Source organism: Heterostelium album (assembly GCF_000004825.1).
Source record: "Heterostelium album PN500 unplaced genomic scaffold PPL_scaffold11, whole genome shotgun sequence".
Taxonomy (NCBI): Eukaryota; Evosea; class Eumycetozoa; order Acytosteliales; family Acytosteliaceae; genus Heterostelium; species Heterostelium album.
In genome coordinates, this window is record NW_008805073.1 from 1,210,122 (window position 1) to 1,227,534 (window position 17,413).

Sequence of the window (17,413 nt, forward strand, 5' to 3'; positions counted from 1 at the left end):
GCGTTAATATTAATCATGAACAAAGTCAATGTCATTACACAATCCGACATGCCGATTTAAATCTATGTTTTTTTTAGACGAAAAAAGAAAAATAAAAAAATTAATTTTTCAAGATATACATAATAATTATGTGTAATTTCTTTCAATAAAATAAAATTGGAAAAAGAATAAAAAATAAAAATAAATAATTTATTTTAAAATGTTGAACAAAATTGTTATTTTATTTATTTATTTAGTTAAAAATTGATAATCCATATTCATCATATTGACTCTTGGAAACAAAGTGGTTTTTTACAAAACCTGAGGAGGAAGATAACATTGATCCACCTAACCAACTTAGATATCCTCTAGCTGGATGTTCAAAAATTCTTATTTTTGTTTTTCCAGTGACTGTGGATTGCAATTTGTTTTCTAAATGATCTTTGAATCCATTCATCATTGTAGTACCACCTGAAAGAACAATATTTCCAAAGAGTTCATTCTGTAATTCCTCTCCACAAGAACTAATTGATTCTTCTATTAGACTTTCAACGGTTGCCGTTTCAATTCCCATAAAAGAAGGTTGAAGTAAATCATCTAGGCCGTTTGTCAATTCATTACCACCCAATGAAATAGTCTTGCCATCTGGTAAAGTGTATTTATGTGAACTCTCCAAATTCTCTTTAAGATCACAAATGCTTTTGGTTGATAACTTTAGTCCTTTAAAAGATAAGAGTTTATCTAATCTTTCATTTAGAATTCCTCCACCAAAGTTTGAATTTAAAATGGAGTAGTCTATTGGGTTTCCATTAAAGATTGGAACTACTTGTGAAATATCATGCCCACAGTCAACTACCAAACCATTGGAAAGACCTGTTGGGTACAAAGACAGTGATGTTTGTTTACCAATGTGAATAGATGATACCTGGAATACATCGAAAGCAATTGATATCATCTTTTCTCTATGCGATTTATTAATAATGGATGGTTCAGTTATTAATAATGAACATTCTGATGGGGATACCTTTAATTTATTAAAGAAAATATCTCCAAATAACTGTTCGACCCCAAATAAATCCGATACTCTTCCATTCTTAATAGGAACTATCACCGCCATTTGATCATCATTTACATTAACATCTTCTCCTACATATGTTTTCATTGGTTCATCAACATGTTTTCCTATTAGAGTAGGAAAAACATATTTTGGGAATGATTCTCCTGCAATTCCTGACTTAGTTAAACTAGATCCCTTTATATTTATATAAATAAAAATGATTATTTTAAACTTGAATTTTTATATTAAAAAAACTTACACAATCAATTACAATAGTTGGATTCATTTATATTATAATAAAGTTATTTAATTTATTTGATAAAATACTATTAATAAAAATATTAAAAAAGTTACATATATAAAAATAATGAATAATTAAATATGTATGTGTTTATTTATTAATTAATTTTAAAATATTTATCATAATTCTGAATTGATTGAAAATCCAATTTTAGTTTATATCAATTTCAACCTCTTTTGGACAATGCTTCGTACAGTTTTCAAATTTGGCATTACAAACGAGATAGAGAACACCGTTATGATCTAATTCTCTCATGAGCTTACTGCAATCAAACCAATTATCCTTACAAACACTGTTACAGCTATTAATAGCACCAATTATATTGTAATGATATGTTAAATGAATAGATAAAATTAATAAAATAAAGAATATTGTCAATTTCATATTATTGTTTTTTTTTGTTTTATGACTAATGAATTTTTATTTTTATTTTTGAATGTTGTTATCGAGGATATATTGATAAACAAATATTTTTTTTTGTTTAATCTATCCACACATATTTAATAAAAATGTATTAAAAATCATTACATTAATATATTGACAACAATTTTTTATACAACATCAAATTAGTGGTGAGTGTTCAAAAAAAACAAAAAAAAAGGTTGAACTTTCTAAAGTTAATTTTATTCAAATAGGATATTGATTTGATTTAATTGACTGAATACTTAATTGAGAAATAAATGATTTGTAAACTTGAAATCCATAAACTAGTTTGCAATGATTTAGAATCATATTTATGACAAAAGAGTTTTGGAAGTTCAAAAAAAAGAAAAATTCCAAATTTTAAAAAAAAAAACTATTGGGAAGAAATTTTTTTGTGAGAGTGATTGCATCTGATATAAATTATTAGTAGTAATATCGATTATTAATTAACATAACAGTAGTGATCAATTGTTGTTCTCAAAAATTTATAATTTTAAACAGTAGTTGATCTTATTTATTAATAATTATAAAAAGTAAAGAATGTTTAAGACTTTATCAAAGAGTATGATTATACAATCAACCAAGCATGCACTGCTAATCATCGCAATCACATGATTACTAACATATAAATTTTATTTAATACAGCACTTTTAACTGTACCAAATGTTGCTAAATATCAAACTGTAGGTCAATCACATAAACATTTATAAACTATAGATAGCTATCAAAAGAAAAGCAAATCAGTAAAACAACAAACAACCCACCCACAATAACAGTTATTATGTAATGACAAGTCAAAGAGAATATATAAATGAATACATAACAGAAACGAACAACTCAGTATCGATAGGATTTAAAAAAGATTAGATAGATAAGAATAGAATATATATTGATAGATCAGATTATATTGATACCATAGTAATACATATGTGTGTGGTTGTTATGATGTTGTTAAGATTTTTATGATGAATCTTTTTCTGATCAAAAACATGATGAATGAAAATGAAACAATGACTAATAAATAATATTGAAAATAATTTGGTTTATATATATATATATATATAATTATAGAGAAATATAGGATCGATTGTACATGCATCACGTACACATTCATCTGGATTGGTAGCAACAGTATTTGGTGTTACAGGATTTACAGGACGTTATATTGTACAACTTTTAACTAAATCCGGTATTCAAGTTGTAGTTCCATATCGTGGTGAAGATTATAGTTTCCGTGATCTCAAGGTTCTCGGTGAACTCGGTCAGATCATCCCAGTTCGTTATGACATCCGTGACCAAGATTCAATCGAGCGTGCCATGTCACACTCTAACATCGTCATCAACATGATCTCACGTAATTATGAAACCCGTAACTTTTCATTCGAAGATGTCAACATTGATGCCGCCACAAAGATTGCCAAGGTAAATACACCACTAACAAACAAACAACAAACACAACAACAACAATAACTCTATATACTAACAACTTATATTTCTATTATATATATATATAACTAAAATTATAGTTGAGTAAATCATTGGATATTGAGAAATATGTACATGTCTCTGCTTTGAATGCATCTGAAGAGTCTGCATCAAAGTGGTCGCGTACCAAGGCAGTCGGTGAGAAGGCCGTCAAGGAAATCCTTCCAAATTGTACCATAGTTAGACCAAGCATCATGTTTGGTGATGAAGATCGTTTAATCAATAAGTGGTCAAGAGTTGTCGCTTTCTCACCATTCATTCCACGTTACAACGAGGATTTGAAGTTCCAACCATTACACGTAAGTCACATTCAATTCAATTCAATTTAAGTAACAATCATCGATCTGCTAATCTAGCTAGATTAGTTAGCGATTGTCTACATTTACTCTTTACTCGAATATTAATATATATATATGAATCATTTGATTTTTGAATACAACACACACAGTGTGTAGACTTTGCCAATGCAATGATGTCGATTTTGGAGTTACAATCGGCAGCCGGTAAGACCTACGAGTTGGGAGGTGACGAGATCTTTGCTTGGGGACAATTCTTGGATATGATCACAGAGGCAACCGTACAACAAGACAAGAGAAATATACCAGTTAGCTTCGAGGCAATGAGATTCGCCACCAAGTTCCTCGAATACATGCGTGATCCAGTGTTCCTTGCCGACGAGTTGGAATACCTCAACCAAGATCTCTTGGTATCTGCCGATGCACTCACCTTGAAGGACTTGAAGATCAAGCCAACCCCAATCCAAGAGAAACTCATTCGTCTCTCTCGTATGTTCCGTCCATCAAGATATTTCAATGCCATTGCCAACCCACAAAATAAATAAACACAAAAAAATAACAACAACATAATCAACATAAATGATAATAATAATAATAATAATAATATATTAATCACATCAAACATCACTAAATTATAATAGTAACAATAGTATATATACATTCTTTTTTTCTTTTTTAAAACAAAACAAAACAAAACAAATAAATTTAATTATTCGAATAATTATTTAACTAATATCATCTATTTCTTATGTATACTATGATGTGTAATCCAAAGATATAAAGATTTGGATAGTTATAGTTGTATAGTTTCAAACTATGATGTCACATTATTTTTCTTTGTCTCATTGAATGATAGTTAAGTTTTGTTCTCCAATGTGATTTCTTTTATATTTATATTAGCAGTTTTATTCATATTATTATTATTACTATTTGTTTAATCTAAAGTTGGAGATGGTTTAATATGCTTTTGTTTCTGTGCTTGATCTAATCTTGCAAGTCTTTCTGCTTCGTGTTGCATAAAATTTGTTAAGAAACGTGTGGCACTGTGTTGTAAGTTAATTGCCATTGTTGGTTAGTATCTGTAATATATCAAAAGATCTTCTATATTGATAAAAATGATTTAAATCTTACTCTGTCTTATATTCTTCGATCTTCTCTTGACTTGTTTCGTATTTATGTTCTCTAAAGATATTTCCTACTTGTTTATGTAAATTCTTTGTATATCCATTCTTTATGGAGAATATAAATGAATGATCATTGATTCATGTTAATAATAATACTAAACTAAATCAATATAAAATGAACAATCAACAACTAACTTACCATTGAACCAATATATTTAGCTAATCTAATACAATCTCTGTAGAGCTAAACAAAACAAAACAAAATAAAACGATTCACAAATGAGTAAATGTACCTAATCAATCAATGAACTAATCAATCTCAACTTACATGTACAGTACTCTTTTGAAGAATTGGATTACCAACTGTTGAAGCAGACATTATTATTTATGTAAAGATGACACGATATTATTAATATATGATTTTTATTAGTAAAATCGAGACAGAAACTGCATAACTTTATTAATTTTTGTGAAAAAATAAAATAAAATAATATTACGCTTGCGGTAGACCAACGTTGGTTTTATATATTTTTGACAAGATTAATTTCTTGTTTATGAATATTTGTATCTTGTTTTGAAACATCTCAGTTGTTGGTGATATTTTACACACAATAAACAAAAACTTAATCACCCGTTTTATAATTTCTGATTCTAAATTAAAAACATGAACTATTTATTCTCAATTATTTGTCTTTTTATTTTATTTTAAATAATTCGACAAATCTTCAGATAAATTGATTCACCATTGCTCTTGTTTTAAATCACCATCAAAAATAACGACTAATTTTTTGTTTTTTTTTTGAAAACAATTATTTTTTTTTTCAATCAACAAAAAAAAACCCAACTTTTTTTTTTTTTTTTTCTAAAAAACAGACAACAACATCAAAAAAAAAAAACAAAATTATTTATAATTATTTATTTATTTTAGATATATTAAGAAGAGCAACTAACTGAACTGTATAGATAATATCAACAAATCAAAGGTTAGACAAACATTCAATTTTTTGATAGTGATAGTGTAGATTTGCTCAATTTAGATTTACAAGTTACTCCTTGTTAATAATGTGCGTAGTAGTAGTAGTAACATAACAAATAACAAAAACAACCACTTAAGATCAAATAAACTAGTTTTATCAAGCTTCATCATCCTCATCATTACTTACTAGTAATAAATAATAGTAGTATTAGCAATCAACTTTCGATATCAATCAATAGAAAAGGATAAAAGATTGATCATCCATCATTTTATTTAAAAAGTTATATCGATTTTAAGATAGAAAAAAAAAAAGTGATAAATCTTATCTTTTTTTATTTTATTTTAGTTAATAATTGATCAATCAATATTAATTATTAAACGAAATATAAAACAATAAATTAGATTATAAAATAAAACATCAATACAATAGGATGATAAAGGTTATGATATCAAAAGTTAGATTAATAAAATAGTTAACATAATAATAATAATAATAATATAGCTCAGCTATAAAAATATTAATAGTTTAAAAAGATCTTAATGTGAAATAATGATAAAAACATCAATACTTACTTTACTATTATTTTTTTATTTATAGATTTAATTATTTATTTAAAAACTTTTTAAAAAAAAAAAACCAAAAAAAGGTATTACTGTTAATATATATAAAGAACCACCACCACAACAATGGGACAATTATTGAGTTTTATCAACGGTACTGACCATGCTGAGCAAATCTTTATCGATTTCGAGAGTAATTATCAAACTTTATATATAACCATTCAATCAATTGACACCACATCATCATCATCATACTAACATACTTACATTACACTAAATAATCTGTAGATGCTCAACCATCAGAAGAAGAAAGAGAACTCCACAACACAGTCGGTGAGGTATTAAATATAGGACCAGAGATCCTTCAAAAGTTAACTACCTACACAGGTTGCAATGAATATATTAGAAGAGTAAGTAACTTTATAAACTTGTTTGTTTGATTCGATCGTCGACAATATTAACAATGAAATTATCTAATAACTGTTAGGCTATCACCAATCCAGGACCAGACACAGAAGAAACAGCTTGGGAACATGTTTTGCCAGCTGTCGATATACTTCAAGAGTTTTACGACTTCTCATTGAAGTTGGAGGATTGTTTCCCAAAACTCTTGATTGCTCTCTGCAAGAACGATCCAAAGGCAAGCCTTTCCAATCAACAAGCTATTGCCAAACAACTAGCTGATGTATTTGATTTTGTATTAAGATTCGATGATGCCAAGGTAATAACAAACAAACAAACAAACTCTAATTCATATTAACAGTCAATAACTAAACTATCATTCATTATTATTATTATTATTAATCTGTGTAGATGGTAAACCCAGCAATCCAAAATGATTTCTCATATTATCGTAGAACTCTCAACAGAATGAAGCTCACAAAGAAGGATGCAAATATTAAGATTCGTGACGAGTTGGCCAATAGAATGTCGTTGTTCTTTGCCTATCCAACACCAATGATGAAGGTTCTCTCTGAGACCACCGTTAAATTCCTCTCCACTCCAGAGGTCACCGTGCCAAGAGACAACGTCACCACCACTTTGTCCACCATGGCCAACGTATGTCACGACATGGTCGACAAGAAGAAATTCAATAACGTTGAAATCAATATGTTTTGCTTGAGAGCCATGGTTGGATCCGTCATTTTATTCGATCACATTCATCCACAAGGTGCTTTTGTTAAGAAATCTCCAATTAATGTAAGTGTTTTTAAACAAATAACAACATTAACAAACAACAAACAACAAAGTTATATATAACTAACATTTTCATATTCTATATATATATATGTGCATATACAGATCAAAGGATGTATTGTTACACTTAAAGATCACAATTCAGCGTCATCTACAGACGGTCTATTGAATGCTCTTAGATTTACAACAATTCACTTGAATGACGCAGAGACACCAGGTTCAACTAAGCAACTGTTATTACTCGATTAGTTATAACAAACAAATAAAAGAAAGAAATGAAAAAATCAATAATATCAATCAATCAATCAATCAATCATTCATTCAAAAAACCAACTACAAACCTAAAACTTCACAACCCGTCCTTCAACCATTACACCGCCTCTACACAACAACAAAAGTTCAACAACACAACTCTAAAACTTGAAAAAAGATAAAAAATATCAAAAAAATCAAAAAAAAAGAAAAAATTTAAGAAAATATAAATGTAATTTATGAAATTATCTGTTTCAAGACTATTAATTATTACTACTTTTTTCATTTTTAATCTTTTTTTCTCATATTTTTTTTTGGTTTCGATTTGATTTGATTTGTTTTAGGATACCACATCAGCCACATCAGATGATGAAGATTTAATGGTCCAAGGTTGTCAAAATAAATCAAATAAACTTAAAAAAAGTAATTAAATTTGTGGTCAATTATTTTTATCCTTATTTTCAAGGGCTATTTATTTTTATTTTTATTTTTCTAAACTTTTTTTTTTATTTTTTTGTATTCGATTTTTATGTTTTTTTTTGAAGGATTTGCAGCCCCCATATCAAGGGTTTAATTGATAGTAACTTTATGGAGGTACCCAATAATAAAATAGAATCAAAAATTGCCAAAAAAATCAGAATCCAACAAATCTTTCTTCCTAGTTTATTGTTGTTTGAAATCTGATTCCTCTAAACGAAGAATAAACAAACAAACAAACATAACCAAATTTACTTTAGTGTAAAATCCAATCAAGTTAAATGATATATATCAGTGTATAGATATAAATAGTTTTTATAGTATATATTTTTATAAAAAATAAATAAATGAATAATAAATAGTTTAGTTTACAATTATAAATTTATTTTAGATAGTTAGTTAGTTAGTTGGAAGTAGAGTAGTGTAATCAAATAGATAGATATTATAATAATAAAGCAAAAGAAAAATGAAAGAATCAAAGGATTATTTATTGTTGGATTTGAATTCCGAGGAGAACGATGAGTATGACAATGAAGTAGATACCAGTTTAACACATAGAAGACACTCGAAAAAGGTATCAGCGAAAGAGAAAGAATCTATGCAAGCCATCGAATCATTGGATTTCTCAGAGATTGACAACATTCTTCTAAGGAAATATACAAATCAACTAAAAAGAAGCGAGAAAATTATGAAATCACTTGGTAAATGGGTGATTTGCACACTCATCGGTATCATTGTTGGTATCGTAGTATATTGTCTAAAGAAATCAGTGGATGAACTTCAAGAGTTAAAGTTTCATTCAATTGAAAAATGTAAGATATACAATAGTAATAATAATAATATAATTAAGATTTAGTGTTAACAACACATGTTTTGTGTGTGTTTGCACAAAAAGATATCTTTTTTTTCCTTGTTTGTGGTGTGTTTTTTTTTATTGATGAAAACCAAATTAATTAATCATTTTTTTTTTTAATTCAATCAATTCTTTATTTAGTCTATGAAGGAAACAAAAGTATTCCTTTTTTTATTTATTTATCATTCAATTTGGCATATGCTTTGATAAGTTGTATTATTGTAATTATTACAGGTCCGTTGGCAAGTAGTTCGGGTTTGCCAGAGGTAAAGGGTTACCTGAATGGTATTCGTATTCGTAGAGCGTTCAACTTGAAGACTGTCATTGGAAAGTTGTCGTCGTTGATATTTTCATTCAGTTCGGGTTTGGTCATTGGTCCAGAGGGTCCTATGTTCCACATTGGTTCGTGTATTGGAAGTTCATTCTCGCAGTTCAAGTCGAAAACACTGAATCTACACTTCAAGCCATTCTGGATCTTCCAGAACGACAGTGACAAGCGTGATTTCATCAGTTGTGGTGCAGCTGCCGGTATTGCAGCGGCTTTTGGTGCGCCAATTGGAGGTGTTCTGTTTGCGCTCGAGGAGGGATCGTCGTTCTGGCATCGTCAGCTGACCTGGCGTACTTTCTTCTCCTGTCTGATTGCCACGTTGATTGCCAACTTCTTCCTCCAGGGATTCGGTGTGAGAATTCACGATTACGGTGTGCTAACGTTTGGATTCTCCAAGAGTTTCCTCTATACCTACACTGAGTTGATTCCATTCTGCATCATGGGAATCATTGGTGGACTGTTGGGTGCCCTCTACGTCTATATGAACGTTCGTATCAACTACTACCGTAAAGTATACTTGGGAAATCGTCCACTCTATAGACTGGCAGAGGTTGCCATTATCGTGCTCTTGACTTCGGTCATCTGTTTCTTCCCGGCGATGGTAGTGAATTGCCGTGCCATTCCAAATATCGTCCAGTCTTCCACCGACGTCTGTGATGTCGCCGAGGAAAGTCCAACCGTCCAATTCTTTTGTCCAAAGGATTTCTACAATCAACTGGCATCACTCACCTTTACCACCTCTGAAAATGCATTGAAGCTGCTGTACAGTCGTGATTCCAACATCTTTACAGCAGGCACACTATTTGGATTTACAGTGATGTTCTTCCTATTGTGTGTCGTCACCTCCGGTGTCTATGTGGCATCGGGTATTTTCATTCCGATGATGTTGATCGGTGGTGCTTGGGGACGTCTTTTCGGTAAGTTCATCGATGCCTATATCTTACGTGTCGATCCATCGTTGTATGCACTGATCGGGTCGGCCGCTATGATGGGTGGAAGTTTGCGTATGACCATCTCACTGGTCGTTATCATTGTAGAACTCACCGAGGGTACTCAATACCTGCTGCCAGTCATCTTGGTGGTAATGATTTCCAAGTGGACCGGTGACGCATTCAACGAATCCATCTACGAACATCTCATCGAACTGAAACACATTCCCTACCTCCCAAGCAAACCCTCACGATACATGTCGAAACTAACTGTTTCCGACGCCATGGCAACCAACGTCATTACACTGCCAGAAGTTGTTTCCGTTCGTCAAGTACTGGAAGTTCTCCATAATTCACCACACAATGGTTTCCCAGTTGTATTACTTCCTCATCTTCATGAATCAGATAATAGTACCAACAACAACAACAACAATAATAATAATAATAATAAGTCAAATAATGATTCATACCAATCGAGTTCAGGTAATTCCTCACCATTCCTACCAAATAGTCCAGACAGCTTTAGATCATCGCTGAACAGTGATTATAGTGTAAGAGATGGAAGTGCTACCTTTAGACAATCGACCAACAAACTTAAGGAGGTTCAACTCTTCCAAAGTCAGAAGGAGGGTAAGGTGTTGTGTGGTCTCATACTGAGAAGTCAGCTGCTGATTCTCATCAAACATAGAATATTCATTGAAGCGGGATCGGCACAGGCCGATATGAACTTCCTCCAAGACGTTGACTTGCCGATCGATCATCGTTTGTTTGTCACAGAGCTGGCGTCGAAACTGCCAACCATTCAACAACTTTCAAACAACCTCACACCACAACAAATGGACATGGAAATCGATCTGCGTCCCTACATGAACTTTGCCGTCGTCAGTATCAAAAACTACAGTTCACTCTCAGAGGCATACAAACTATTCCGTCTGGTCGGTCTGAGACACGTCGTAGTAGTCAATGTATTCAACCAAATCGTCGGTATTTTAACAAGAAAGGATTTATTGTAATCACAAAAAAAAAGAAAAGAAAAAACAAAAACAAAACAAATAACAAAACAAAACATTTAATAATTTATTTAATTACAATAATAATTAAAAAATTGTCCTTCAAAAACAACAACTATTTTTATTTCATTTTACAATATTAATAATAATAATACTTTAATAATAAAAATAAAAAATAATAAATAATCTATAATTATTTATTTATTTAATTAATTACGAATTAATATATATATTTCAGAATACTTTACTTTATATATTTCCCTTCTGTTCGTTAACAATCATTTAAAATAATAGTATTAAAGTTGATAGATTTAAGATCTTTTAATAGATTTAAACATAGATTTAATTCTAACCATTGAATAACCAAATTCGATATCTTGTTTTTTTTTTTTTTTTGCAAATAAATAATGAATGAATTTAAACCTACATTACTAATGGTTTTTGTTGTTTTGTTGTTTTTTTGTTTTGTTTTTTTGTAAATAAGGAAGTGTGACAAGTTAAAAATAATTAAAGATTGTTTAATGGAATTCAAAGTGATCTTTAGGAATTCTATTCCTATAGGGATTGGTTTATTTGTTTTACATGAGGTGTTATCTGATGGAATTACATGGAATTGCATCGAAATTAAAGGTTCAGAGTGATATTGAAATTATGTAATCATCTCAACACATATGATGTTACCTGAAATATCGTTTTTTTTCGTAACCATTGCAAATGCGTCGTCAATTTCAAAAAAAAGATGCAAATAATGCAAAGAAAAAAAGATCTTTGCCAAAAGAGATAAAAAAAATGATTTTAAAAAGTATAAGAATTGTGTGATTTTATTCAAATTGATAGGATTGAATTAAAATTTTGGTAAAAAAAGGTAATTATGAAAGCATGATGTATTTTGGTTGGATTTTTTTTTTTTTTTTTTTTCTTATTATCAATATAAACCAGTAAAAACAACAAAAATAAAGTATCAAAAATGAAAGAAAAAACGTGTGTGAAATTTCCCCACTCTTATGTAAATGGAAGAATGTTCTATGGGTGATTCCAATTTTTTTTTTCATCCATTTTGGGAGCAAATAAAAAAAGTTTTTTAAAAAAACAACATTATTCTGTTCCGATGGTGTGGGAAATTTTGTTTTTTGTAATATTTTTTAGTTTTTCATAAATTATAAAAAAAAAAAATCAAAAAACAGAAAATATAAAAACCAACAAAGTATCGTGCATATTCTCTTATCATTTAAACATTTGATTTTGACTATTTTATCTTCATTAATTATATATACATATATATATTAAATTATAAAGCATATCATTATTATTATTCAATTTTCGAAAATAAAATATAACAAAAATGGTAAGTTTAAATTAATAAAATCTAGATATTTCTCGAAATATTATAATATTATAAATAATCAATACTTTTAAATTCATATTTATTTACAATCAATGATAAATTATTATAATTAATAATATAATAGGATACTGTTGCTAATGGAGAATATTTCGGATTCGATCATGTTACCTTCTGGGTAGGTAATGCTTTGCAAGCTGCTGGATGGTATATCGCTCGTTTCGGTTTCGAGAATGTTGCATACAGAGGTCTTGAGACTGGTGACCGTAAGTACGTCACTCACGTCATCAAGCAAGACAAGATTTTCATGTCTTTTGTCTCACCATTGACCTGCGATGATGAGGTATTCGCTGATCATATGAAGCGTCATGGTGATGGTGTCCGTGATGTCGCCTTCACTGTCTCTGACGTCAATGCCATCTACGAACAGGCTGTCGCCTCTGGTGCCAAATCAATCAGAGCTCCAGAGACCATCTCTGACGAGCACGGATCCGTCGTGATCGCTACCATCGCCAGTCCATACGGTGAAACCTCACACACCTTTGTCGACAGATCAAAGTACACCGGTGCTTTCTTGCCAGGTTACACTGACAAGGTCATCGACGATCCACTCTCAAAGATCGCCGCCACCCCAGGATTATTACACATCGATCACATCGTTAGCAATCAACCAGATCTTCAAATGACTCCAGTCGTCGAGTGGTACGAGAACGTCTTGAAGTTCCACAGATTCTGGTCGGTCGACGACAAGACCATTCACACTGAATACTCATCGTTGCGTTCGATCGTAGTCACCGACAAGGACGAAGCCATCAAGATGCCAATCAACGAACCAGCCAACGGTAAGAAGAAGTCACAGATTCAAGAGTACGTCGATTTCTACGCAGGTGCCGGTGTTCAACACATTGCTTTGCGTACCAACGATATCATCAGCTCTGTCGCTGCCATGAAGGCACGTGGTGTTCAATTCCTCTCAGTACCAAAGAGCTATTACACCAGCTTGCGTGAGAAGCTCGCTCATGCTCCAATCACCGTCAAGGAGGATCTCGACAGACTCGAACAACTTCATATTCTCATCGATTACGATGACAAGGGTTATCTCTTACAGATTTTCACCAAGAACGTCGAAGACAAACCAACCGTCTTCTTTGAAGTCATCCAAAGAAACAATCATCAAGGTTTTGGTGCTGGTAATTTCAAGTCTCTCTTTGAAGCCATCGAACGTGAGCAAGAAAAGAGAGGTAATTTATAAATAGTTTTTGTAAAAATTTTAAAAATAATCACAATTTTTTTTTATTATTGAATAATAAAGTTAATAAAAAAATCATATTCGATAAACAATCAACATATATCTTTTGTTCATTATTTGATGTTTACTTTTCACTTTTCACTTGAAAATAGCTACTACTATTTTAAATATTCTTATTTTTTATAATCTATTCGGTTTAACATCGTAAGATCATCAAAGATATATTTAAATTTGTAGGTAAATATTAATTAATATTGGGATTGTTTCTTTCATCATCATCATCATCATCAACAATCAACCAATCAATCAAAACAAGAAGTAGTAAGTAATAATACTTTAGCTATTTATTGTGTTTGCATAGATTTATTTGTTATCAATTGATTACAACTAAACTATGTATTTCCCAAGTATGTTGATAAATGTATATATTTAGTGCTTTGATTCAACTAGAATCAACCTGTTATATGGTAAGAGTAGACAGGTAAGTTAAGATGTGTTTGATGTTTGGATTATTGAAAGTTTTGTGGAAAAATAATTGGGGTGGTGATTGATGTCTATTAAAGATTGACATTTTCCCACACTTTTATACAAAAGATAGTAATATATGGTATGTAGTGCAGTGCATCATATTAATATTTATAGGATTTTGCTGAGTGATGTAATAAAAAGTTTGGGTTTTAATTTACTATAAATCAATCAATTTTATATTTATGATATGTAGAAAATATTATATATTTTTATTTTAATTATGTATTGTTATTTTTTAATACAAAGTTTTATTTAATATATCAATCACTCTTTTATTATTAACCATATTAGATATTTAAATAAATCAGTGTTTTGTTTCAATTGAAAGAAATAATTAATTTTATTTTTTTTATTTGTCAATTCCAATTTCCCTTACTCTACCCTACCTACACTTCTATTATCAAACTGAATGGTCAAACAACACTCTCATCTAGCACTCTATTTATTTATTCTTTAATTGATTACCAGATAAAAGTGGTTAAGGTCAATAACCTTGATCATTTTTATTTAATATATATTATTTTTATTTTGGGTGGAAATCAAATAATAAAGCCAAAACAATACCAAATCACAATTGAAACCATATTAAAATTCCAATCCATTAGAAAAAAATACCTAAAATATATACTAACTATATGAGGATTGGAGTAGCAATATTGCGTAGTCTATGATTCAAATTTGTCAATCCACTACAAATCAATCAATCAAATCAAACAATATTAAAATATTTTTTTAATCTTTTCTTGAACCAAAAGATACAATAAATATATAATAATAATTCAAAAACAACAACAAAATAATAATTAATATTGCTTCCTTTCTATATCAAGATATTTTAATAAATATTATATTACCATTTGATAGGATTGTTTTTTTTTTAAAAATAATAGTATAATTAACTAAAACTAAATTAATGTAATAAATAATATTAGTAAAAGTAAAATAATAATAGTTTTAATATTTATTTATAGTTTTTCTTTCATTTCACAGTTATTTTCCAAAAAAAATAATAATTTTTATTAAAATGAAGAAAAAATATAGTTTTTTTAATAATAATTATAATTGTTCTAAAATTTTTATTGTTATTTTATTTGTTTTATTTATTCAAACTAATAATATTGTGTATTGTACAACCTCACCATCCCCGACGACTTCAAATGGTAATGATATAGATAACAATAGTGGTACACCACCGCAACCAAATCCTGATTCCTCTTTTAATTTTTCATCATCCACACCTGACACAAAACAATCATCAACATCTCCAACACCTACACCTCATGCCAATGCCAATTCCAATTGGGGAGCAACAGGCCTGAATGGATTAATACCCCAAAACATAAAGGACCCATTGACTAATCCACAAAATAACTTAGGGCAAAGCAATCCTCTAACCAATGCCCTGGAAAAAGCAACTGCTATCGTTCCATCTACTACCACTTCGTCTGGAGGCAGTCTGACAAGGGCACTCGACCAGATTGATAAAAATCTAAAAGAGGAGGTGCCATCCAAACTACCATCGCCCTCTGCTATTTTACAAAACCCACCGGCAGCTATTACTGCTAGTGGCATCACCAATGTCATTCCACAGAGTGCAACCAAAAATCTACCAAAACTAGCTCAGATTCCATTGAATCTAAATTGTAGTGGTGCAATCTGTCCAAATGGAAAATGTGTAACAACAGCAACCCAATGTATAAAACAATTGACTGGAATAATTCCGCGTTGTTCACCTGAATTTCCGGTGCGTTGTCTCGATGGAAGTTGTAAAACTACGCTTGCACTATGTCCCAAGCTGACGGATGAGCTACATCTGTGCAATGACGAAGTGTGTCCCGATGGTAAATGTGGTCCTTGTTTTGACTACGACGGATGCAGTCTGGATCAACCGTTCCAATGTCCAAACGGCGTCTGTGTCGAGTCGGTATCAGAGTGTTACCAATGTAAAGACGGACATCTTCGTTGTTTCGATGGTTCGTGTGTTTCACCTTGTCCATACCCACCGTTCTACTTTAAACCGATCAGTATTGTGACACTTTTAACAGAGCGTGACGTACAAACACTGATACCGGTGAGTACCTACAGTTCACCACTCAACTACACAACGGAAATCAAGAAACTCCTAGACATTTACATTGAACCAACATCATTCCCTGAGAATACAACATTCTCAGTGTCACCGGTTTCCGACTCCTACGTCAACACCATCAATGGAGAATACAATTGGCCTGTCAACACATCCTATCAACTATTCCTCTTGTCGCCAGTCATAAACATAACAGCAACCTACAAAGGTATTCCACAGACCAACTTTGAACCAAAAGTTAAATTGGTATTTGAATTGATGACACCACCAGATGTAAGTGTTAATTATTTCACCCTGTTTAAAAATGAAAACTATACTAATAGTTAAATATTATTATTATTATTATTTAGTTTAATATCTCAGATATATGTCTTGGATATATAGATGTGATTACTAATCGTTGGACATGTATACCAGACTCTGTTGAATCGATAAACGGAAGTACTGTGACAACTTACACCGATCATTTTACATCGTTTGCTCTACTGACCAGAGTACAGTATGATGAGAGTGAGGGAGGAGCTCCAGTTTTCGGTGAGTCTGGACCAATCATTAGCCACCACACACTCATGTTCTCGCTGATCTTTGGTGCTATTGGCTTGGCAGTGATCACAATCGTCGTAGGTGTTTTACTTCACTACCGTAGTAAACACGGTGGTGTTAGGAAATGGATGGTCTTTAGTCGTACCAAATCATCTTCCAACAACGTCACCAACAACAATAAAAAATACTGATAACACTAACAACAACAACAGTAACAACAATATCAATCCACCTGCAAAAACACTATCACAAGACGATCTTAGTTTGTCAACTTCACAACATTCCCTCATAATGGCTGTTGATAGGGTATAATAGAAAAATAATGTTTTTTTTTTTGAATTTTTTTTATATAATTATTAATATAAACAATGTATAATAAAAAAAAAAAAAGCTACAATAATTTAAAAATCAATAACC

At 30.8% G+C, this 17,413-nt stretch overlaps 6 protein-coding genes across 6 annotated transcripts; 4 read left to right on the forward strand and 2 right to left on the reverse strand.

The window, feature by feature from the left end:
• Positions 1 to 232: 232 nt before the first annotated feature.
• Positions 233 to 1,322, reverse strand: act17 (actin family protein; the record flags this gene model as incomplete). The annotated part of the gene is made up of 2 exons (XM_020580646.1): positions 233 to 1,231; positions 1,296 to 1,322. 2 exons carry the CDS (start codon positions 1,320 to 1,322, stop codon positions 233 to 235), a joined length of 1,026 nt encoding a protein of 341 aa, XP_020429233.1.
• A 978-nt stretch (positions 1,323 to 2,300) lies between these two features.
• On the forward strand, positions 2,301 to 4,086 carry ndufa9 (complex I NDUFA9 subunit family protein; the record flags this gene model as incomplete). Its single annotated transcript, XM_020580647.1, has 7 exons — positions 2,301 to 2,322; positions 2,406 to 2,443; positions 2,478 to 2,503; positions 2,657 to 2,678; positions 2,832 to 3,182; positions 3,287 to 3,544; positions 3,694 to 4,086. 7 exons carry the CDS (start codon positions 2,301 to 2,303, stop codon positions 4,084 to 4,086), a joined length of 1,110 nt encoding a protein of 369 aa, XP_020429234.1.
• Positions 4,087 to 4,475: 389 nt separating this feature from the next.
• On the reverse strand, positions 4,476 to 5,044 carry PPL_09859 (LYR motif-containing protein; the record flags this gene model as incomplete). Its single annotated transcript, XM_020580648.1, has 4 exons — positions 4,476 to 4,584; positions 4,673 to 4,770; positions 4,865 to 4,909; positions 4,994 to 5,044. 4 exons carry the CDS (start codon positions 5,042 to 5,044, stop codon positions 4,476 to 4,478), a joined length of 303 nt encoding a protein of 100 aa, XP_020429235.1.
• A 1,284-nt stretch (positions 5,045 to 6,328) lies between these two features.
• fam49 (CYFIP-related Rac1 interactor family protein) lies at positions 6,329 to 8,082 on the forward strand (the record flags this gene model as incomplete). The annotated part of the gene is made up of 5 exons (XM_020580649.1): positions 6,329 to 6,395; positions 6,491 to 6,612; positions 6,690 to 6,923; positions 7,016 to 7,402; positions 7,996 to 8,082. The coding sequence occupies 5 exons, from the start codon at positions 6,329 to 6,331 to the stop codon at positions 8,080 to 8,082; spliced, it is 897 nt and encodes a 298-aa protein (XP_020429236.1).
• Positions 8,083 to 8,594: 512 nt separating this feature from the next.
• On the forward strand, positions 8,595 to 11,749 carry clcB (chloride channel protein; the record flags this gene model as incomplete). The annotated part of the gene is made up of 4 exons (XM_020580650.1): positions 8,595 to 8,940; positions 9,216 to 9,247; positions 9,707 to 11,222; positions 11,733 to 11,749. 4 exons carry the CDS (start codon positions 8,595 to 8,597, stop codon positions 11,747 to 11,749), a joined length of 1,911 nt encoding a protein of 636 aa, XP_020429237.1.
• An 841-nt stretch (positions 11,750 to 12,590) lies between these two features.
• On the forward strand, positions 12,591 to 17,187 carry hpd (4-hydroxyphenylpyruvate dioxygenase family protein; the record flags this gene model as incomplete). Its single annotated transcript, XM_020580651.1, has 6 exons — positions 12,591 to 12,593; positions 12,718 to 13,831; positions 13,992 to 14,043; positions 14,273 to 14,320; positions 15,550 to 16,726; positions 16,804 to 17,187. 6 exons carry the CDS (start codon positions 12,591 to 12,593, stop codon positions 17,185 to 17,187), a joined length of 2,778 nt encoding a protein of 925 aa, XP_020429238.1.
• Between the last annotated feature and the right edge of the window lie 226 nt (positions 17,188 to 17,413).